Here is a 22,033-nt window from a genome sequence, read left to right as displayed (position 1 = left end):
AAGCCGAGGAGTGTGCATTCTTTCCTGCAGCCTCTGGAAGGAACCAGCGCTGCTGACACCATGTGTGTCACTTTTGGCCACCAAGTGTCTAGTTACTTGTTACATAGCCACGGGGGACTAAAACAGTTCCGTCGCTCCTTCCCACTCCATTCACTTTCCTCCCCGGGCTCCCAGGGTGCTACCACCCCAGGCCCTCCTTCCCCGCACCCCCCTGAGGATTCCTGGCTGCCTGGGCTCACTCCTTGGCTCTCCCCTCTCTAGCCACACCCACTCGCTGGGTGATCTCGTCTCTGGGCAAGTACCAGCACTGGCAGGTCCTACCAGGACCCGTCTCGGGAACCCTTCCCAGCATCTCCGTGTGCAGCACCTCACGCCCAGCATTTCTAGGCCTGAGCTCAGGACGCCGCCCAGCCTTGCCCCATCCATGCACTGCCCATCTCAGTGAGTGGCACTGTCATCTTTGCATTCACTCGGGCCAAAAATTCAGTCATGCTTCACTCGCGCTGTGCCTTGCGGCCTGATTGACCGGGAGGTCTGCCCAGCTCTGCCCTCCCCACCCACGCCCCATCTGATCTCCTCACGCCCACAGCTGCTCTCTCCCTGGCCCGGGGCCCCCTGGCCTCCTTGCTTCTGTCCTTGCCCCCACAGCAGCCACCTACTACTGCATGATGAAGCACCCCCAAACTCAGTGGCTCGAGACTAACCACCTTGCTGCACGTGGATCTGTGGGTCAAGAGTCTGGAGGTGCTAGAAGCGGATGTGTTTCACAGAGGAGAAAATTGGGGCCACTGAGCATAACTCGAGGGGGACTGAGCAGGGTCTCTTGGGGCAGCCAGGTGACCCCCCAGGAAGGCTGGCTCCATCCCTGTGGGTGACAGTCTGCTGCCACCTCGTGGACACGGGATTGCATGCACCTCCCCGAACCGGCATGGGGCTGGCAGGGGCCTGGGGTTTGACTCCCAAGATGCATGGGGTTCCCCCAGATGCTCCCATCATCACTCCGGGACCCTTGGGCCGCATCTCCAGGACTGAGCCCATGCTGACAGAGAAGAAACGGTCAGAAAGAGGAGGAGAAGAAAGATGTGGTGTCTCCTAGGGACTGCCACTGAGGACTCCCCTCTCCCTGTCACCCCCCATGCACAGGACTGAGTCCCCAGACCACACCTGCTCACCACGACAGCCTCCCTATCCCTGTTCACAGCCAGAGTGGCCTTGAGAGCGTCAGTCTGAGCAGATCACCCCCCCGCCCCACCCCTGGCATCCCAGTGGGCTCCACAGAAAGGTCCCCAGCAGGCCACACCACATCTGACTCTCCCTGCCCCCTCCAGGCCCACCACAGGAGCCCCTTCTGGGCATGTCGTCCCTCAGCCTGCAGGCCTCCACCTGGAGGCAGGACTGGATGCAGCAGAACCACTCGCCCGGATCCTGGAGGCCTCAGGTGGGGAAACATCACCAGCCAGTCCCCAGAGCGGGGCTCTTGGAGTGACAAGTCTCTCACAGCAAAGAGGGGGCTTTGGCTCCAGGCTGGGGGTGCTTGTGAATTCCACACCCTCTGGCAGAGGGGTGGCGCTGCCTGAGTGGGCCGGGTCTCCTGGGCTCCCTGACCTCACTCCAGGAGGGAGGAGAGAGGGACAGATCTGAGAGGCACCAGAGGAGGAGGGGCCCGGCAGAGGGCTGGAATGGAGGAGGGGCTGGGTTTGGGGCAGAGCCTCCAGTGGTGCATGGGACACCTTTGTGAGGACCGGGAAGAGGCCCCTCCTCTGGGGCGCAAGGCCCTTCACAGAATTAGAGATGATCGGGCACCCAGGCTGGCAGTGGGCTGTGGGAGCTTGGCCGTGGTGGGCCAGGGGGTGAGAAGCAGGCTCCCAGGGCCCGTCATGGGACTCAGTGCCCCCATACCCGCATGCACACGCACACACACACACACACATGCACGCGCAGAGCTTGCAAGATGCCTGAATGTCAAGAGCCCAAAATGGGAGACCGGGCACTGAGCGTGTTTTCCCAGTTGTCAGTGGTCTGGCAGCATGTGGATGACCCTCTCGATTTTACGAATGCATTTTTCTAAAGGAAAAGGTCTACAGAAGTGGAAGGTGAAATCAGTAGTGGTTTTGTATTTAACCTACCATCTTTATTTTTAAATTAATTCTGCCTAAAATATAAGATTCATCCAAAACTGGTGTCCATTCACATAGCAGCCCTGGGAGGTCGTGGTCTGTTGGTAAAGACCCTGCACAAGGTGGGGTCAGCGATCCTGCCTCCTCCCAGGGCCTGGCCCTGCTGCTGGTCCCACCAGCCCTGGCTTTCTGGCTTTCCATCCTGGGGAGAAGGGAAATGTGAGCAGGCAGGATCTCCAGGGACCCCAGCGGGTTGGGCAGGCAGGTGCAGAAGTGAGCGAGAACAGGAAAATCTGGAGCCCCAGAAGGCGACCGCAAAGCAGAGGAGAGGAAAGGGGCTAAGGGTGAGTCATACCAAAGCCACACCCTGACCCCGTCCACTGCAGGGAGGGACTGCAGGGCCTCATGCCCCTTAGTGACAGGCCTTCCCAGGAAGTGGGACAGCCAGAGGGTCCAGGCTCAGTCTAGGCTGAGGGGCTGTATTCAGGATGTGCCCGAAGCATGGGTGATGGGACAAGACGCCGTCAGTGACCGGGGCCAGGTCCTCTGGGTGACCGGGGTCAGGGCTCATTTGGTGAGCAGAGTAAGGGCTCAGACTGTGACCCTAGCGAGGGCTTAGTTTTGGACTAATGTCAGAGATCAGCCTGTGCCAGGGTGGGGGGCAGTTAATAACCGTGTCTAGGGCATTGTGGCCATGGGCTTCAGGATTTCAGCTATGGCTTATAGGCCATGAGCTCAGTCGGCTCAGGCCGCCATAATAAGTGACTACAGACCGGGTGACAAAAACAACAGAGACTGATTTCTCAGAGCTCTGGAGGCTGGAAGTCTGAGATCGGGGTGCCGGCAGGGTCGGGTTCTGGCGAGGACCCACGTCCTGGACTGCAGACGGCCCCCTTCTTGCTGTGTTCTCACCTGGTGGGGGGAGCTCTGGTGTCTGATCTTATCAGGGCACAAACCCCATCGTGGGGACCCCACCCTCATGACCTCATCTGAACCTATTCGCCTCCCAGCGGCCCCACCTCCAAATACATCTCATTGGGGCTTCAACATAGGACTTGGGGGGACACAAGTCAGACCATAGCATTTTTGCCCCTGGCCGCCCAAAATTCATGTCCTTCCCTGCTTGGTCTGATTCTCTGCCCTCCGTCTTCAGTGGGACAGCAGTCTCATCCCGGTGGCTCCTGCCCCGAGGTTCTGTTCGCATCAAGCTGGATGTGTCTCTGTCATGGGCGCATCCTGTGCAGGATGCTGAGCAGCATTTTTGGCCTGCACCCACTGGAAGGCAGTGGCACCCCCCTGATGGGACAACTGACAATGTCCTCAGGCATTGCCAAATGTCCTCCGGGGCCCAGAAGCACCCCCTGCTTGAGAACCACTGCCTTAGGGTCATCACCTCATACCAAATCAGACTAACAAACATTTATGCACCTGTCAATATTTGAAGAATGAATGCTCCAGGCTGGTGCTAGGTACTGGGTGCCTTGAATAAAAAGGCAGATAAGAAAGGCTCCAGTCCAGGGCACCCCCAGTCCCAGTGAGCTGGGGGTGGGCCAGCAGGCAGACAGCCATACACTGAAACGGTGAAGTCACAAACATTTTACCACATGAGGCACCTGAGCTGATGGCACTGGGGATGGTGGGCTGGAGTGGGGGTGTTCAGGGAGAAAGTTCTGAGCCGGCAGAGTAGACCAGAAAGGCAGCTGGTGGAGGGACCACATTCACCTCCCCCCCCATGTGACCTTGAGCAAGGTCCTGTCCGTCTCTGGGCCCCAGGCTCCTCATCTGCCAAAGGAGAGACGCCCTCCACGGGAAAGGGCCCAAACTGGTGGCTGCCAGGGGGCCGTGTAGGAAAGACCCCAGAGGTGCAGAAAATCCCAGGGAGCTCTGGGTCTCACCCCTGGCCCACATCACCATGTGACCTTGACCCAGGACTCAGGGTGAAAGGGTTGAAGCTGCCCCCCACCAGGGGTGTCGTTCTGCTCCCCCCACTGCCCAGGAGAGCTGGGAGATGGAGCCCATTTCCCCAGCGAGGGCCTTGCCAGCAACACGCACTTGGCCCTGCCCAGGGGAATGAGGTCAGATGCCAAAGCAAGGTCAGAGGTGCCATCCCAGGGCCAAGTGAGCATCAGGAAATGAAAGGTGCTCTCTCCACCCCTGGGAGGAGCCTGTCCCCTCCCCAGACACATGGGGTCAGCAGGTGGTGGACGTGGCCTGTAGCTGCCAGCACCCAGCGGACACTCCAAGGGGTCATGGGGAGACTGCTTACAAAGGGAAGGTCACGCTTAGAGGGACAATGGGGAGCATGAATGGGCCCCAGGCCAAGAGCGGCAGGAAGCCCCTGGGCCCCTGGGCTTGGAGGGGTGAGGGGAAGGGACCGTTACCCGAGGCTGGCTGGGGCTGGTGGGAAGGAAGGAGGCTGGCCCCCAGGACACGGCCAGGCATGGCCACTGCAGCCTCGCTGTTGGGGCACAGCGGAAGAGATGGCCCAGCCTCTGCACCTCCCACCCTCTGGTCTCCAGCCAGTGGAAGCCCTTTGGGACCCTCAAGGGATCTCAGGACACAAACAGGGTGGAGAGTGGGTCTGGGCTGCGGACAATGTCCAGCGCGGTGCCAACCCCCTTCCACCTCCTCCTACAGAGGCTGCTGATGCTTTATTTCCCAGACTCCCTTGCAGCTAAAGCTCCATGGTGTGTGGGGATTAAGGAAGGTCACGAGGGTTAAGCCTGCACCCCAGCGTGCACTTGGACTGTGCCAGCCCTCCTCTGGCCTCCAGGGCACTTTCCAGAATGGTCTCCCCCTACCCCCCTGCCCCCTGCACCAAGGCACCTCTCATGTGTGGCCATTCAAGGCCTGTTGCCCCTGGGGGACCAGGAGCCCTGGGAGCAGAGCAGGGCCCAAGGGAGGCTGGCCCTCAAACTTGGCCCCCCCACTCACCCTTCTCTGCCCTCACTGCTTGCTCTGGCGCCTCGGCACCTCGCCCTGGGGTGGCTAAGAAATGGCCCCTGCCCTGGGCAGGCCCTGCCTTCTGGAAGTAGACAGAAAGACAAAGGGAGCGGTGGCGAGCAGCCTGGCAGGGCAGCCGGAGATTGGGATCTACCCGCCCCGGAGTACTTGCTGGCCCTGGGGAACCCGTCCCTATTGACAGTGGGTGGTGGAGCCTCCCCCTTGCCAGCCAAAGCTGTATAAAGCCACCCTGAGTCCAGCCCACCGCCACCCGCTGGTGACCATGAAGGCTGTCCTCCTCACCCTGCTGGCCATTGGTTTGGCCCTGCGGCCAGGTGAGACCTCCACCACCATGGCGCAGGGCCACGGGAACAGGGCTTGGGGGGACAGTCAGGGGAGACCAGAGGGGCACTCAGAGAGGGGACCACCCAGAAGGACAGAGAGAGGAGGTGGAGGTGGGGGCTGGGGGGAGGGAGTCAGGTGGGAGGTAAGGGAGGAAGCGGCAGGAAGAAGGGGCTTTGGTCCTTGCCCGTGTCACCCCCGGGGCAGCTCCAAGTGCAGCCAGGGTGCAGCAGGGCCTCACCCAGAGGCAGGCAGCGCAGGATGGCGTTCTCCTTTACCACCATGGCACAGGGCCTGGCTCCTGGAGAGCCACCAGCCGGAGGGATACACGGGGAGCCTGCAGTGTTGGGGGAGGCACAGGGGCAAAAAGCCTCAAGGTAAGAAGTGCCACGGAGGCAAGGAGGGCAGAATGAAAGGGGGGAGCCTGGGGGTGTCCTGAGAGCACCTGGGGCCTCTCCCCAGGCCCAGCCCTGGGGTCCACTGTGGGCAGCAAGGACAGCAGACACCCAGACTGGGGTCCCGGGGAAAAGGTGCGGGCTTCGGCTGCTCTAGTCTGCACTCCAAGCCCAGCTCGGGCTCACCAAGTCTCTTAGAGCCTCAGCTTCCTCTTCTGGAAAGTGGGGGGTCATGACAATGACCCCCAAGGCTGCTGGGGGTCAGCTAGTGTGTGTGGTGACCAAGCACGGGACTAGCAGCATGGGGCCTGCTTACGCTCAGGTGACTTGATCCCATCCCATCATTGTTTTGACCAGAAGGGACCTTATCATGCCGGCTGGTGCCATTACCCCCGGGGAACAGAGCAGGGCCTGGCCAGGGGCCCACACAGGGTCTCCTGGCACTGGGGAGGCCTGGGCGGGGCTGGGAGGCTGGGTCGGGCTTGCACAGGCTTTTAGAGACAGTGATGGAAGGGCCTCGATGCCTGGTGGCAGGAGCAATTCTGGGAAGGGTCCTGTCCACCCTGGCCTCACCTGCCCAGTGCCCAGCTGGGCCGCCTGCCGAGTGGGGGGAGCCAGTTTGCAGTCACTCCCTTCCGTCTCAGACCGCAGGCATTTGACAGAGGGGTGGGCTGGGGCACTAACGGTGGGTTCCAGGGGCCGTGGCAGCAGGTGGGCAGAGAAGCGTTCCTGGTGGACTTTGATGAGTGGAGTGCCCTCCCTGGGCACTAGTGCTCCCCACTAACAGGGGGTCCCAGTTTGCAGTGGGCTCTTGTGCTCTTGCACACTCCCAGCAACCTGGAAGCTGTGACAGATGGGAAAACGAGTCTGCTTCCCCACTCTGAGCACCCCCCAGGCACCGCCCTGCAGTGCTGCTTCCCCACTCTGAGCACCCTCCCCAGGCACCACCCTGCAGTGCTTCTCCTGCAAGGCCCAGGTGAGCAACCACGATTGCCAGCATGTGCAGAACTGCACCAGCTCCGAGACCTAGTGCTGGACCGAGCGTAACCGTGAGTGGCCCTGCCGTCCCCACAGACCTCCCCGTGACCCTGCCCAGATTCCCCCAGGGCTGGATGGGGCTCTGCCCTGCCTCTTGCCATTCCCTTTGACTCCCTGCACCTTCCCACCCCCTGGTAGGGACTCAAAGAACCTTCTGTCCACCTGCCCACTTGTTCATCCATCCACTCACAGATACAGGTGCTCAGCTTCCCACCCATCCATCCCCCCCCCATCCATCAGTCATTCATCCATCCCTGCATTCACCCATTCATTAGGCATTTTAAGTGCCCAGCAGAAGGTCTGGCTGCCTTGGGCATGTGGATGTGGATGAGCCCCTGCACTTGCCCTGACACTGCAGGCTTGAGGTCGTCACCCAGAGTGACTATAGACTGGTAGTTAGGGGACAGAGAGAGGGCCATGGGAGTGGGGACAAGGCCAGGGGGTGAGTGTCCAGGACCCAGACCCAGCTGAGCGTCCCGACCCCCAGGTGCTGTTGGCATCGTGACAGCCATTAGCAAGGGCTGCCGCTCACACTGTGTGGAGGACTCGCAGAACTACTACACGGACAAGAAGAACATCACGTGTTGCTCCACTGACCCGTGCAACGCCAACAGGGCCCACGCCCTGCAGCCAGCTGCTGTCACACTCACACTGCTCACCGCTCCTGGTGGCCTGCTGCTCCGGGGCCCCAGCAGGCTGTAGGATCCGGGAGGACCCCACTGTGACCCACACGGGCTCTCGGTGCCCAAGGGCCCCGGAGCACTCTTTGCACACACCTGGCCCAGTTGAGGCCCCTCCTAGACCCTAACTCAGGTGGCCCATGCCCCTCTGCCTTTCCCAGCCTGCCATGGCTCCCTCCAGAAGCCCTGCCCAGCTCCTGCTGCTCAGTAGGCTGGGTTCTATTGATGTGGCACTGTTCCAAGTCAATAGAACCCAGCCTGCACGCGGTCCATCCAACTCCCTTGTTGCAGCCTACTCCTTAACCCTTGCTCAGGCATCGCTTCCTCCAGGAAGCCTTCCCTGCCCCACCCCCTCCATCATCTGAGCCATGTTCCACCCATGGTGTCCCCTGCAACCAGCAAGGAGCAGGCACTCAGGAGGGCGCCATGAAGGCTGAGTAGAATTAGGGGCAGGGAATGTGAGGTCCCACAGGCCCAGAGATGAGGTGTGGAGGGGGGGTCCAGCTCCCCATAGCCATGGGGGTCCTGGGGCAGGAATCCCAGCACCCAGGAGGCCCTTAATAAAGTCCCCCTGACCTGGTGGCAGAGAGCTCTGTTCTTGCGTGTCCCCAGATGGAAGTCAGGGTTGGGGTGCAGGGCTGTGCTGGGCAGCCACACTGGAGTCCCAGGGTCGCCCCATCGGAAGGGTAGAGTTCCCTGCTCTGAGTGCTGATTCTCCCCACTCCCTTCCCAGCCCAGGCGCCCAGCTCCTGTGGAGGAGCTGTGGGCTCTGGCCTCTCCCACGATGCCCCTCTGGGGCCCAAGCCACACTCAGCACACAGACCTGGCTTGGCTCCAGTCCAGGGTCCAGGGTTCAGGGCTGGGCCTTTGTTTCCTGGGAGGGCACCCCAGAACTGGGCGGCCCTGGGCAGAGCATTAGGCCCATTAGGGTCTGAGCTGGGCTGGAGCTTGGAAACTGAGGACTGGTGGGCACTCAGGACTGGGCTTCTGGTGGTACTTTGTGCCCTGAAGCTGTGGGGCCCAGACTCATCGACCCTGCCCGGGTGACCATAGAGGACACTGGGGACATCTGCCCAGAACAGACACCTACCATGTTCCAGGCACTGTTCCAGGCACACCAGAAACAGCAGTGGCCCGGGCTTGGATGGATTCTCCCCGACCTATCTTGATGCCCTAGAGCCACCCCAGATCACGGAGCTTACAGGACAGTGGGGTTAGGTGAACAGGATAAACAGAGAAATATGTAGCATGTTAGCAGAAGAAGCTTGAAAAAGAATAAAGCACAGAGAGAGGATCACAAACAGCGGTGTGTGGCTGGAGGGCCTCTGGGGGGCCTGGAAGTCCAGAGGGACGGGCCACACAGTCCACTGAGCAGGGTAGGGAGCCTACAGTGGCCCACACGTCAGCCACACCCTTGGGCAAGGGTCCTCCTCCCTGGGGCTGAGACTCAGGGCGGTGAGGCAGTGCCCCAGACCCCCAGACCCTGTCCTGGGCTCCTGGGTTAGAAATACTTGGGCCCGGGTGAGGGGGGAGGGCAGGCAGGCTCTGTGATGTGGGAGGCCCAGCTGGCTTCTCCATGTCCTAGAACCAGGGGATCCTCTGACCTCCTGAGCTGTCCCCAAGTTCATGCAGCCTCAGGCTGAGAGCCTCAGGGGGGGCCAGCCTCCCCCGCCCTCCAGACAACAGAAGGAAGGGCAAGAGCCCCTCCCAACCCAGCAAGCTGGGGCAGTGGTCCTCCAGGACGGAGGGCCGATGGGGGCTCCTCCTCTTGGGGTGGGGACAGCAGGGGGGGGCCACCTGCAGGAGCAGCCCACTGGCCCAAGGCAGGGTGTGGGTGGGACCCTAATCTCCCTCTCCCCTCACCATCCCGTCCTTTACTACAGAAGGGCCAGGAAGAAGGGAGTGCGGGACTCAGACCCCCACACCCTAGACTAGTGTCTGCACCGTCCGCGGGACGCTTCCTGTGCAAGCACGCGCAGGTGCATGCCGCGGGTGTGCACACCTGGGTCACGGTACACGCTCCCCAGCAAACTGCTTTCTCAAACATGGATCTTTCCATATCGAGGAATAGAGACCCTCACGGTTCTATCCGGGGGCTGAGGTGCTCCCCTGGACAGACGAACTTGTGTTCGTTTTTAAGGGAACACCCGTGATTCCTTTACATTTGCGACTCCTCTCCTCCATCCCTGGCGTTATTTGCTCCCTTTGCAAAAGGACCAAGGATGGGAATGCTTGGGAATGAGTCTGAGATTACCAGGACCCGGGGGGTGGGGTTAATGAGGTTACAAACTGGAACTGAAAAAGCCACAGGGGCCAGACCGTGATGCACCCTGAATCCACCGCAAAGGCACGGGGGCGGCCGCCCTGCCGAGGTGGGGTACCCCCGGATGTTCTGGAGATTCGGAGGGTCGATTTCCAGGGGAATCTTGAAGCAGTGCCGCTGGGGACCGCTGCGTCCGTTTCTCTTGCAAAGCCCTGCCACCTGGACCGGGAAGTGCGGGAGCCTCTGATTTTGCTCAGATCAGTGGCCGAATCTCCCAGGCCAGGCCGAGTCTTCAAGGGCCTGGGAGAGAGGCAGGAGGGGCTCGGGCTCCCAACCAGGCGGGGGTGGAAGGGGTGGGGGGAGACGCGGCCGATCCACCGGGACGCTTCTGCGCCTGCAGTGCGAGGCGCCACCGCCAGATGGCGCTGTGGCGCGGCGCAAGGCGGAAGGAAAAGTGGGGTGGGACGCGGGCCGACGTGGGGGAGGACGGACCACTGAGGGCGCGGAGGGGGGGGCGCCGGCGCGGGGGGGGGCGGGGCCCTGGCCTGCGGCACTGGCGGCCCCTGGCGCGTCCCTCCCCAGCCGGCCTCGCGAGGTGGTTCGCTCCGGCGGCGCGGCGCTCCCGGCGAGCGGGCAGGCGCGGTGCGGGCACCGGCACCGCCGAGACCAGGGCCGTGGCCTCCGCCGCCGCGCCCCGCGCCCCGCGCCCGCCGCCGAGATGCTGGGGCTGCTCGTGGCGTCGCTGGTCGCGGCGCTCGCCTACTTCGCGCTGCTGGACGGTTGGTACCTGGTGCGCGTGCCGTGCGCCGTGCTGCGCGCGCGCCTGCTGCAGCCGCGCGTCCGCGACCTGCTGGCCGAGCAACGCTACGCGGGCCGCGTGCTGCCCTCGGACCTGGACCTGCTGCTGCACATGAACAACGCGCGCTACTTGCGCGAGGCCGACGTGGCGCGCGCGGCGCACCTGGCCCGCTGCGGGGTCCTGGGGGCGCTGCGCGCGCTCGGGGCCCAAGCCGTGCTGGCCGCCTCGTGTGCGCGCTATCGCCGCTCGCTGCGCTTGTTCGAGCCCTTCGAGGTGCGCACCCGCCTGCTGGGCTGGGACGACCGCGCCTTTTACGTGGAGGCGCGCTTCGTCAGCCTGCGCGATGGCTTCGTGTGCGCGCTGCTGCGCTCCCGCCAGCACGTGCTGGGCACCTCGCCGGAGCGCGTCGTGGAGCACCTGTGCAAGCGCCGGGTGAGCACCCTCTATCCCCGCGCCCCCCCCCACACACTCCCCGGACCCGGGTGCACGCCCCCCGCAGGGCCCTCAGGGCTCCTGGTCTCTGCCCCCTCCCCTAGGGAAGGCCAGCCGCCTGTGCCACCTTGGGGTGCCCCTGTCCCTCTGAGTACCACTCCAGCCCTTTCCTTTGGATCCAGGGCCTCCCTTCACTAAAGCCCATTCTTCCCAGGAGCTCCCGGGGTCCCCGAATCAACTCCTCATGCACATTCTTAGCATGCTTCCCTCTGGTGGCGGCTTAACCTTGCCCCTCCGGACTCCATGCCATACCCTCCACCGTTCCCAGTACAGGGAACCCCAGACCAGATCCCTCCCAGGAGTCTGAGCCCTGGTGCTGCTGTGTGGCTTGGAGTGTGGAGCCACCCTCTCGGGTCCTTGGTTCTGAATATAAGGGATGGTGTCAATAAGAGGAGGTTACTGGGAATTTTCCCAAGGGCCTGAGGACACCCCACCCCTCCCCCTGTCCTTTTCACACAGTTTGGCTCACCGTCCCCTGGGTTTGGGGTGGGGAGATTGAGCCCCAGAGAGCTGCAAGCTTTTCTGCCTTTGCCAGTTGGGGAGAGTACCTGAGTGCCTGCTTAGGGCTGAGGGACCCTCCCCAGGGCCTGCTCTTTCCAGCACAGCCTGATACTGCAGCCTGGCAACAGGGGCCCTGGGGACAAGCTGGGGCACCGCCACGGTGATGGTTTCCAGGGCAGGCTCCAGCCTAAGGCAGGTTCCCAAAAATTTGCCTGGAGCCTCCATGCCAAAGCCAGGGTCTGCCCCAACCCCTAGGTGCCCTAAACCAGGACGCCACCCTCTCTGGCTTTGGACAGGTGCCTCCTGAGCAAGGAGGGACACAAGCTCACCTTAATTGTGAGAGGCCAACCTTTCCCCCATATCAGAGGTGGGGAAACTGAGGCTCAGGCAAGGGGAACTGCCCAAGGCTGTACCGTGGGCCATGGGCACAGCTCCCTGGTTTTTGTCTCTGTCTCTGAACACCCCCAAAGGTCCTGGTTGTCCCCCATGCCATAGGGACAGAGATGCTTCATGTGTCCCTTCATGTGGACATGTCCCGGGCCATGGAGGCTTTTATTCGAGGGACTGAGAGTAGAAACTAAAAGACAGAGGGAGCATTTCCTACAAGAGAGGGTGCCAGGTGGCCGGTGTAGGCTGGAAGGGGCTTTGGAGAGAGCTGGTAGCCCCGCTCAGCAGGCATACCCTGAGGACGCCTGGCCATGGATGGGAGGGCCAGGGCGTGGCTGGAGGGGCCCGGGTGCCTGGCCTAGCCTAGCGCCTGGGTCAGGGAAAGCCCCAGACAGAGTCTCGAGTTTAGTGCAGGGCAATCTGAGCCTAGTACCCAGAGATGCTACGTGCTGAAACTAGGGTGGCCTTGGAGCGAGAGCTGGCCTACAGCTGAGTCACTACAGCTGGTCACTATGGCTTGCTGGGAAGAGAGTGCTCCCGAAAGCCTGGCCTGGATGCTGAGCAGAGCTCACCTATCTGCAGGGAAGGCCAGGGCTGTGGCTCTGAGCCCTTCTGCCCCTGCTTCTCCCCTTGCTCCTGAGAACACCCACAGCCCATCTGCAAGGCCTCTGACCTCTCAGGCCGGACCCCGCATCATGCCTGCCTCCCCATCACAAAATGGTGGCTGAGTGTGCAGCAAGGCAGCGGTGTGGCTGAGTGGGCAGGGGTGGGGACGGGTAGTCAAGCCCAGGGCTGCGGGGCCAGCTTCTCCTGATCCACTCAAGAAGAGAGAGGCTCCAGGCAAGCCCCTGTCCAGCACTTTGCCAGCAGAGGCGCTCTGACAGCCGCCCCTCCGCCCCTCCACACCTCCACCCCTCCATTCCCCAGCTCCAGACTCCTGAAGCTCTCTAGGCCTCCCCTCTCCTGTCACCCCTCTCCAACCAGCTGGCCTCAGAGGCTCTTGCCTGGGTTCTGGGGACACACAGAGGGCTCAGGTGTGGCCCTGTTGGGGAGACGGGGCTGGTGAAGGAGGGTGGGGTCTTGAGCGCTAGCATGGGGGGAGTACAGGCGCTGAGGGCCTCCGGGAGGGTGCCTGGAAGAGAAGGAAGAGGGAACAGCATGAGCAGAGGCCCAGAGATGTGAAGGCAGCACCCTGGTGGGGCGCCCCTCCTTACACCCCTGCTCATTGCCATTGGCAGTGGTACGGGTGGGAATGTCACCATCTCCCCCTGCAGGTGGAGGCCCCTGAGCTACCAGAAGACCTGCGGCACTGGGTGGCCTACAACGAGGCCAGCAGTCAGCTGCTCAGGGCTGAGAGCGGGCTCAGTGACGTCGTCAAGGACCAATGAGCACTGCGCCCTGCCTGCCGGCCCCACCCTGGGGGCACCTGCCCTCCCTTCCGGGCCTGCCGGGGGCAGAGAGTGCAGAATGGGCCCGCCGGGCTGGGCTGTCTCCCAGCTGGAGTGGCCTGCTGTTCGGCGGGCTTGGCCCACCCCCTCCCCACACTCAGACCTTCCCTCCACCAGCCAGTTATCGACGCCCCCCCCCCCACCCCGCTGGGCTCCGGACAGCAGGGTGGGGGACCCACACACAGATGCCCTGACCCAGCTCTGCCCTCGGGGTGGAGATGATGAGGAAAAGGGGAGGCCCAGGGCCCTCAGCGTGTGGGCGCTGGGGGGCTGGGGGGCTGGGGCGCTGGGCCCCACCCTGCAAATGAAGCCACACTTCCACAGGCTCAAGTTGGGAGAGTGCTTGGACCAGAGGGGCCAGCTAAAGCCATCCTGAGCACCAGAGCCTGGAGTTTGATGGAGGTGAGGGGTGAAGCCAGAGCGGTCCTGGGGGCAGGGCTGGGGCCTGATTCCGGCCTGGTGAGGAGCTGTGAAGGGTCGGAACAGCATTTCGAGGCAGATCCCTGTGGCTGTGGGTGGGGGAGAGGCAGGCCCAGGCAGACTGACCAGAGGGCACGGGGGTTCCCCTGGGGTCGGGGAGGGCCTATGGCCAGAGGGTGGGCCAGGGCCAGTGCAGGTCAGATGGCACAGGGTCTCCTGGGGTGGTGGTGAGCTTCCTGTCCTACTTGGGGCCTGCTGCTGAGCAGGGAGCAGAGCAGAGAGCGGGATTCTGCCTCGGTGCCCTCTGCACCTTGCCCTCGCTTATCTGCACCCCGGGTGCTTCTAGGGCTGCCCTCTGTGACTGTGGGTAGGACCCCACCGTCTCTGGGCCTACAGCACCTCAGGTGTCTACCCTCCTGGGGTCGTCCTCAACATGTGCCCTGCTGGTGACTCTTCCCTTCCTATGCTGAGGGGCTGCCTCACTCCCTGGGCTGGGGCCGAGGAAGGGTCTTCTGGGCTTTGCCTGATGCTGGGACACCTGCTGAGTTGCCTGCTCCTGCCTAATCGCTTGCCTTCCAGCTAGGGAGGCCTGGAGAGAAGCAGAAACTGGCCCAGACGGCAAGGCAGGGGTGGGCAGGGCAGGGAGCCTTAGCTCCCTGGCTGGCTGGGGACACAGGGGTCAAAGCCCTGGGGGTGGGATCGCTGCTTGCTCCCGTGTGTGGCTGTTCAGGACGAGGTGGCCACCTGCCTGTGCATCCGCCAGCCTGTGGTGTGCACCAGAGCCGTGGAGCCCCGGAACCACCTCCTTCACCCTGTCCGGGTGCCCCACCTCCCACTGGAGCTAGGAGCACAGCAACGCCCCGATCCCTTGCCTGCCCCCCATGCTGACATCTGCCTTACAGCCACAATGGGAAAGCTGCAATGTTTCTGTTTTATTTAAAGAAAGCCCAAGATTAAAGAGTTTTTAACGTCTCTGTGCTGGGGGAAGTCCTCATTTGTCAAGGCCTGGCCCCCCAGGGAAGCAGTGGGCCACTCACAGCTGTGTGTTCCCACAAGGGGGGCTGTCTAGGCTTCTCGGGTTCCTGTGAGCTTAGGGACCTGGTAGACAGGGCAGGACTTGCTCCCATTTCACAGAACGTGGGACCGAGGCCAGAAAGGATTTGCCCCAAGCCCTGTGTAGGCCCTGCTGCTCTCCTTGTCCCCGGCCCCCGGGCCTTGCTGCCCCATCTGCGGGTGCCTGGTGTCCATTTCTGGTTTGGTCTTGGGATCCAGTCCCAGGATCCTCCGGAGGAGTTTGGGCGGTTAGGCCTCAGACTGGGATTACCGGGGTGAGCTTGTGGGGTGGCAAGTGGGGCAGAGGTCAGTGGACTGTAACGGGTCTGGGGTGGGGTCAGCATACGGGTTACTCTGCAAGCCCCTCAAAGAAGGTAGGTGGTGGAGGCTGCCAGGATATAAGGCAGGGGCTGATGGCGTGGGCCACGTTGTGCTCTGGCCACCTGCTCAGGAGGGCCCGGCTCTGCAGGCCTGGAAAAGAATGGGCAGTTGGAAAAGTTGGATTTGCAGCAAGCATTCGGTGATGGGGTAGCGATGTGGCAGTGATGTGGCCTGGCTGAGGTTGCATGGCAGGCCCGTGGTCTGCAGCCAGGGAGGTGGGCGGAAGCCTCACTCTTCCCACCTCCTAGGCAGGCCCGGGGGCCCTGGGCTGGCCACGCTGGGCCTCACACCTGCCCTGAGCAGCCGGCCCCCAGCCTGCAGGGGCGCTTGGATATCTACATGGAGTATCTGTCTCTTCGCCTAAGAGGTGTTCATGCAGGTCCTGTGGGGCACATACAGGCAGTGGGGGAGCTTGGGGATCGCTGCAGCTGTCAGGGACAGATTCCCCAGAGGGCCTGGGGACAGGAAATGGTGTGCACACAGCGGGTCTGGGTCCCAGCAGGTGCATCGAGGGGTGGCGGCCAGTTGGCACCCTGGAGCAGGGCAGGGGCTGGGGGTCTATAGGAGGTGTTCAGGGTGGTCAGGGGCATCTGGGCTGAATGTCACTGTGTCCCACGGGGCACTGCAGTTTCTCTGTCCACTCAGGGGAGACACACCCCAGCCAGGTGGGAGCAGGGGGAGGGGAGGCTCTCTCGCTCTTTCTGTTTGGAGGCGGTCCAGCCACAGAGGGGCGGAAGGTCTTGCTGACTAGGGCACAGTGGGGTTTGAGCAGCCTCACCCATGCGCTTGTGAATGACCTCCCGTCCTTCTGCATTCTTTGTGACCCCACGAGCCAACTCCTCCATCCTAAGGCCCCAAGTGCCCCTGCTGGTGTGAGCAGCTCCGGTGTGCACTGCGGCCACCCCAGGGCCAGCCCTCCCAAGGCCCAGTCTGTGGCCTCCCCAGCTCCTGAGGGGGACACCGGGCTGTGCAGGGCTGGGAGGTGTTCTCAGGCCTGCAGACGTCAGGGGCTCTCCTTAGGCTCATGCCACTTGGCCAAGTTCGAGGTGGCAGCTCCCACCCTGGGAGGTCCCCGCAGCCCGTCGCTCAGGTGGTGATGGGCAGGGGCGCCCTCTGTTGGCCATGCCCATGCTGTGCGGAGGCCCCCAGGTGCATGGGGCCCCCCACCTGTTTTCCCCAGGAATGGGGCGGCTGCCCACCCCCTCTGCATCCTGGAAAAGCTCAAAGGCAATGCCCCTGTTGCCCCACTGGAAGCTGAAGCCAAGAGCTGCAGTGTGATACTGCTCAGTCCCCGTGTCTGAGGTGGTGGCCCTGGCCCCTTGCCTCCAAATCCAGGGCCCAGTAGAGGCTCTCTGGAAGGCCGGCCATATGCAGAACCTGGAAAGTGCCCAGCCCAGAGGGCACCGGTGGGCATTTGGGCCTGGAGCGGGGCAGTGGCATGCTGGGCTGACGCAGGCTCCAAGGCTGCCGGTGTGCTGGGTGCGGCTCCTGCCCTCCACCTCTCTCCAGGGCTGCAGAGCCAGGTCACGACCAGGGCCAGCTGGGGAGCCTCGTGAGGGGAAAGCAGGAGCCTGAGGTTCAACCCCCCAGGGCCACTGCTGCCCATCTGCTGGCTGGGAGTGCTGCTGCCGGCCCAGGGGGCCCAGAGCCCAGCCCTGGCCCTTGGTGTCTGGGATGAGCTGGGCTGTCCTTGCACACGGTTCCATGCACACGGTTTCCTCTCATTTCAACTGTCTCCAGGGCTAAGGACACAGTAGGCCCCTTGTCAGGGGAGGTGACCAAAGCCCGTGGAGGTGTGCAGGTGTCCACTGGCCCAGATGCGCCCCACCCCGCACGCTCCCGGGGAGACCCGGGCTGGGCGGGCAGGCTGCCTGCACATCCACGGGCTCCCTTCCCAGCTTCCCCATGCTGGACCTGTGGAGCCGGACATGCCCACCCTTGACTCCAGCTTCCTTCCCACCTGGGGGGTGGGGGGTGGGGTGGGGGCAATGCCTCCAGGGGCTGAGGGTAGACTCTGGAAGTGGGGCCAGACTTCCCTTAGGCTAAGGAACTGGTCCTACTCTGAGGTGGTGCGGGACTGGTTTGCAGGAAGGCCGGCCCAGGATGCATTTCTCCCCCGGAGCCTCCATTTCCCCTTCTGTGAAATGAGTATGAGTGGCCCTGGGTGAGAAGGGGGGTCAGGTGTCCCGAATGGGCCTGGCTCAGCCCGGCACTCCTGAAGGCTGGCTCCATGGGCTCTTGGCAGCCAGGAAGGAAGGAGGTCGCCTCTGCCTCAGCTTTATTTATTCTCTGTAAGTGTGGGAGACAGAGAGTGCCCCTGTCAAGGCTCTGGGCCCTTGGGCTCCATGATTAACCTGAGGCTCAGGGAGCTCATGGAAGCACGTGGCTACGTAGAGATGGTCTCCGGTGGTGCCGGGCCCTTCAGGGAAGGAGGCGGCCGAGGAGTGTGGCCCCCAGTGGGGCAGGGCCCTGGCACCCAGCCTGGTGGCCTACATGGAGTTGCACAAGTCACGGAAGCAGCAGTAGACAGGGTGGGCGAGCCCCATGCTGTCGGGGTCAGTGGCTATGCAGGAGGTGCTGCAGGAGCGGATCACCATGGGTCTCTGGTTGAAGGGGTACTCTGCAGGGGTGGGCAAGTGTCAGAGCCGGCTCCTCCCCTGCACAGTGCCCTCCCCAGCTGCCCCAACCTCCAGGCACTCGATTTGGCCCTTCCTGACTGACTGCTCCAGTGAGGGCCGGTGACCCCCAGACTAATGGCTGGGCCTGGGAAGTCCTCCATGCTCCTCCCTCCAGGCCCCTTGCTAGGGGATGCAGTGCAGCCTTGGGGTGGGGTCCTGGAGCCTCAAGGCTGATGCAGCCCTTGTGCTGCACCCCAGAGCCAGTCTGTGGGACCTCCACCGCTGCCCCCCACAGCCCTGAGGACCATTTGGGGAAGGTGACCACTGTGAACCCCCAGCCCACTGTGGGCTGGACTCACCTGACTCTATCTGCACCAGCATGGTCTTGCAGGCCGTGGCCTCTGGCTTGCAGTAAGAAATGTTCTTGCACAAAGAAATGGCTGTGGGCTGCTCACATGTGAAGCATTTGAAGGCCTCACCTGGGCGAGGGATGGGGCAAACCTCATCACCTGGCCTTGAGACCCATCTTGGAAGGCTGGAGCCAAGGCCCTTACGGTCTAGCCCCTGGGCATACCCCACCTGGAGTGTCTCCCTTCCCATCCCTGCTTGGGGGAGGTAGCTCGCCTCGCTGAGACCCTTCGAGGCCCAGGGCTCTGGCCAGCAGACTGGAGCCCTGCATTCCTCCCCTGAGCCTTGGTTTTCCTGCCTGGAAAATGGGGCCTTGAAGCCTGTCCCGATCGAAGGCTCTAGGGCCCGGGAGGCTCATTTAGGGCAAGGGAGATGAGCCTAGGGGGTGCCCAAGGAGGCCTTCTGCCCAAGTCCCAGAAGGGCTTTCCCCCTCCAAGGAGGTGGGCCAAGTGAGGCCTAGAGACATGTCCCTTGCGAGCCACACCACCGTCCCACTCACCGGCATGCAAGCTGGAGGCTGCGATGAGCAGCAGCGGGAGCACAGCCCTGCACCAGGCCATCTGCCGCACTCAGAAGCCGGGAGAGGCAGAGTCTGGGCCACCTCTGTGGACACTTATACCCTCCCCTCCCTGCGGTGCATGCCAGGGTGGCGGCGGAAGTGGTGTGTGAGTCAGCGGGGTGGCCCCGGGTAGAAGTGGGAGGTAGCGGGCGGGGCGGTGGGCAGGCGGGCCGCATCACTCACAGGCCCTCAGGGAGGGGGACCCCTCATTCCTCGAGCCTGCGTGGTGCCGGCCCACACAGACGCTACACGGGCACTGAGCCCCACTGGGGAGGCCCTGGCCTGGACTCAGGTCAGTCTCCTTCACACACAGGTGCCCGCCAGAACACAGGCCCGGAGGGGGGTCAGGACAAGTGCAGAGGAGGGGGAGTGCCTGGTGAGGTGTGGGGTGGTACGGGCCCCCCGGGCTACTCTCGGGCTGATGGGTGTGGGGCTCCAGACAGGCCCCACCGTCACTTCTAGCCCCTTCCCTACAAATGACCTTGAGGCCAAGCCTGAGCTTCCCAGTTTAGGCCCCGGACAACAGGGTTCTGCCCACCCCCCACCTCCTGGCCTGACAGCCTTCTGTGACTTTGTTCACTGCCCACCTCCCATTGCAGGCTTTCCCATGCCCACACCTTTGTCTGTGCTCTGCCTCTCAGTGGACACCATCTCTGGTCTCCCATCCTAGCCTCAAATCTTCCCCATGCTATAAGGCCGAGTCCAGGTGCCCCTCACCCAGAGGCCTTCCTGGTGTTTTAGACTCTCTAGTTTCTCTGTCCTCTGACAGCCTAATGGGTGGATGGGAGGGTGGGTGGGTGGATGGATGGGTGGGTGGGTGAGTGGGTGAGTAGATGGATGGATGGATGGGTGAGTAGATGGGTGGGTGGGTGAGTGGGTGAGTAGATGGGTGGGTGGGTGAATAGATGGATGGGTGGGTGGGTGGGTGAATAGAAGGATGGGTGGGTGGGTGTGTGAGTAGATGGGTGGATGAGTAGATGGCTGGGTGGGTGGGTGGGTGATGTTTGAGGGAGTGGAAGGGTTCAGGGTGGAGTGAACGGCTGGAGAGTGCATGAATAGAGGGAGGAAAGATGGGGAAAGAAGGTAGATGATGGATGGAAGAGCAATTGGATGGGTAGGTGGCAGATGAAAGAATGTGTGTGGGGGGGCTGCTGAAGGGTATGGAGTTGTACCCCACTCTCCAGGCAGGATGACATGCTGGGAGGAGCTTGGGCTGGCACTCAGGATGCCTGGGGTTTGGTCTTAGTTTTGCTGCTGGCTCCACGTGTGGCCTTGGAGTGACTCCCTTGCCCCTCTAGATGGCATTCCTGTTTGTAGGATGAGACTAGGGACCCAGAGCAGTTTCGAGGGCCGACGTGACCTGGCCTTGTGGACTGAGGAAACAAAGAAAGGGCGTTGCTTGCAAAGGAATAGATGGCGGTTGCTGCAGCTCCAACAACTGGGCCTCACATGGCAGGTGCAGGCGCAGACAGCGGCCAGGGTGGCCCTTCCCCAGGGCGGCCCTTCCCTGGGGCCTGGTCCGTGATTGCACCCAGGATGTTGCAAGAGGAGCCAGGGAGTGTCTAGTGTGGAGTCTGACAGATTGAGTGGGTCCCAGCCCCGCCTGACCTCCTGTGTGACCAGTCTGCTCACGAATCCCTCTGACCCCCTTTCTTTCACCTGTAAACTAGGCAGAGCGTCCTGTGCCCCAGAGGGCAGCTGTAAAGACAAGGGGGTGGACAGGGACCTGGAGCAGCCATGGGGCGAGCGTGCCGAGAGCACAGCTGGCATGGGCAGGCGGGTGAGAGACCCCATGTGCTGTCGGGGGCTGCCTGGAAGGGCCCTTGCTCTGGCTTCGGAGGGGAGGGAAGGTCAGGTGGGAGCAGTGGCCAGGAGCAGGGCGCAGAGCTTTCCCATGTTTCCCTGGAAGGCTGTGTGCACGTGCGTGTGCGTGTACATGCGTGTGTGTGCATGCGTGTGTGTGTGTGTGTGTGTGTGTGTGTACTGGGTCCCAAACCAGGCTCTAAGACTCAAGTGACCCCACCACTCTCCTCACTTTTGTGGTAGACACGAGAAACGCCATGGGAGAAGTGTGAGGAATTACTGGACGGGGCCCCCTTCGTGACAAAGTCAGAGTTCAGAGCTACAACCCCAAATGGAGGCATCTTGACAGCACTTGACCGTGCCTGGCCTCCCAAGTTCCCTGCCGTTCCCGGAGACTGCCGAAGGGGTCCCTGGTGGATGGTGACCATGCAGTGCGGTCAGCCTGTGCTAGACACATGGGGCGGGGGGCTTGCTGGGCAGTGGGGGTTCTGTCCTCCAGGATCTGTCTCAGGACCACAGAGCCCCTGAGACTGTAGGTCTTGCCACAGGAGGCAGAGGCGTGGGGTTCCTGGGGTCCCAGGGATAGGGGGCCTTCTGGCCACTGGTCTCCTCTCCCAGAGGCGTGGGGTGTCCTTTGCCCCAGGACAGTCCTGCTTCAGGTCCTGGCTGCCCCCTGCCATCCATCCAAGAGCTGGGAACCCCAGAGAGGGTGAGGGCTGGTTGTGAGGGCTCTTTGGACTCTGAGTCGGAGGCTAGTGGGGAGAACCCCAGCCCCGTCTCAGCTTGGCTGGATGCCACTGCTGTGCGCCCCCCTCCCAGGACCAGGCTCACCCAGGGGCCCAGGAGAAGCCGCTGGAGCAGAGGACAGAGAGGAGGGACAGGTCCCAGGGTGACTGAGGCCCTCTCCCCCCCTCCCCCTCCCGCCTCCCCCAGGTGGTCCTGGGAGGGTGATCTGGAGGATTTGGTGCTGGCCAAGGCCAAGGTGGAGTGAAGGTCCCCTCTGCCCTGGAGCTTGGGCTGCCCTGGGCGCCCAGGGAGTGGGGCTTGGTGAGCCGGGAGAAGGCAAGTGGTGGATGTGCCCAGTAGCACCCCTGCCGCCCAACATAAGGGGACGGTGTCCAGGGGCCAGGTGAGTGGGCGGTAGGTGCTTCATGGATCGATCCCGGATCCCAGGCCACCCTCCTGGATCTTCCTTGCACCGGGCGTGGCCTGCTCTCCTCCACCCAAACAATCTCTCAGTCACTCAAAGCCTGGCCTTAATGGCCCCCTCCTCCGAGAAGCCACCTGTGACCTGGCCCTGGCAGGAGTGGTGCTACCCCTGCCTGTGGGTTCCCACTTTCTGCCCTACTGCAGTCGGGCCCCCTGCAGGGCCCAGAGAGCAAAGTC

At 62.8% G+C, this 22,033-nt stretch overlaps 3 protein-coding genes across 3 annotated transcripts; 2 read left to right on the top strand and 1 right to left on the bottom strand.

The window, feature by feature from the left end:
- Window positions 1-5,343: 5,343 nt before the first annotated feature.
- On the top strand, window positions 5,344-7,537 carry PSCA (prostate stem cell antigen). Its single transcript, XM_028095987.1, is given in 3 exon segments — window positions 5,344-5,395; window positions 6,739-6,846; window positions 7,323-7,537. Coding segments are annotated over 3 exon segments (375 nt in total).
- A 2,859-nt stretch (window positions 7,538-10,396) lies between these two features.
- Window positions 10,397-14,797, top strand: THEM6 (thioesterase superfamily member 6). The gene is made up of 2 exons (XM_028095982.2): window positions 10,397-11,009; window positions 13,232-14,797. The coding sequence occupies exons 1-2, from the start codon at window positions 10,497-10,499 to the stop codon at window positions 13,343-13,345; spliced, it is 627 nt and encodes a 208-aa protein (XP_027951783.1). The 5' UTR covers window positions 10,397-10,496; the 3' UTR covers window positions 13,346-14,797.
- A 2,739-nt stretch (window positions 14,798-17,536) lies between these two features.
- On the bottom strand, window positions 17,537-18,892 carry SLURP1 (secreted LY6/PLAUR domain containing 1). Its single transcript, XM_028096012.2, has 3 exons — window positions 18,785-18,892; window positions 18,237-18,356; window positions 17,537-17,879 (listed from the first exon to the last, which is right to left on the bottom strand). Exons 1-3 carry the CDS (start codon window positions 18,843-18,845, stop codon window positions 17,749-17,751), a joined length of 312 nt encoding a protein of 103 aa, XP_027951813.1. The 5' UTR covers window positions 18,846-18,892; the 3' UTR covers window positions 17,537-17,748.
- Between the last annotated feature and the right edge of the window lie 3,141 nt (window positions 18,893-22,033).

This window comes from Eumetopias jubatus, unplaced genomic scaffold (assembly GCF_037043125.1).
Source record: "Eumetopias jubatus isolate StellerSeaLion01/CBP00866 unplaced genomic scaffold, mEumJub1_p1.0 scaffold_4, whole genome shotgun sequence".
Lineage (NCBI taxonomy): Eukaryota > Metazoa > Chordata > Mammalia > Carnivora > Otariidae > Eumetopias > Eumetopias jubatus.
The sequence above is the reverse complement of the archived record's forward strand: the minus strand, read 5'-3'. Positions and strand labels throughout refer to the sequence as shown.

Excerpts from the sequence above, each read along its gene's own strand:
- THEM6 (XM_028095982.2), top strand. The coding sequence starts at position 10,497 with ATGCTGGGGCTGCTCGTGGCGTCGCTGGTCGCGGCGCTCGCCTACTTC. Across the intron at positions 11,010-13,231 it reads AGCACCTGTGCAAGCGCCGG|GTGGAGGCCCCTGAGCTACC; the intron begins GTGAGCACCCTC and ends CTCCCCCTGCAG.
- SLURP1 (XM_028096012.2), bottom strand. The coding sequence starts at position 18,845 with ATGGCCTGGTGCAGGGCTGTGCTCCCGCTGCTGCTCATCGCAGCCTCC. Across the intron at positions 18,357-18,784 it reads AGCCTCCAGCTTGCATGCCG|GTGAGGCCTTCAAATGCTTC; the intron begins GTGAGTGGGACG and ends TCCCTCGCCCAG. Across the intron at positions 17,880-18,236 it reads GCTGGTGCAGATAGAGTCAG|AGTACCCCTTCAACCAGAGA; the intron begins GTGAGTCCAGCC and ends CCACCCCTGCAG.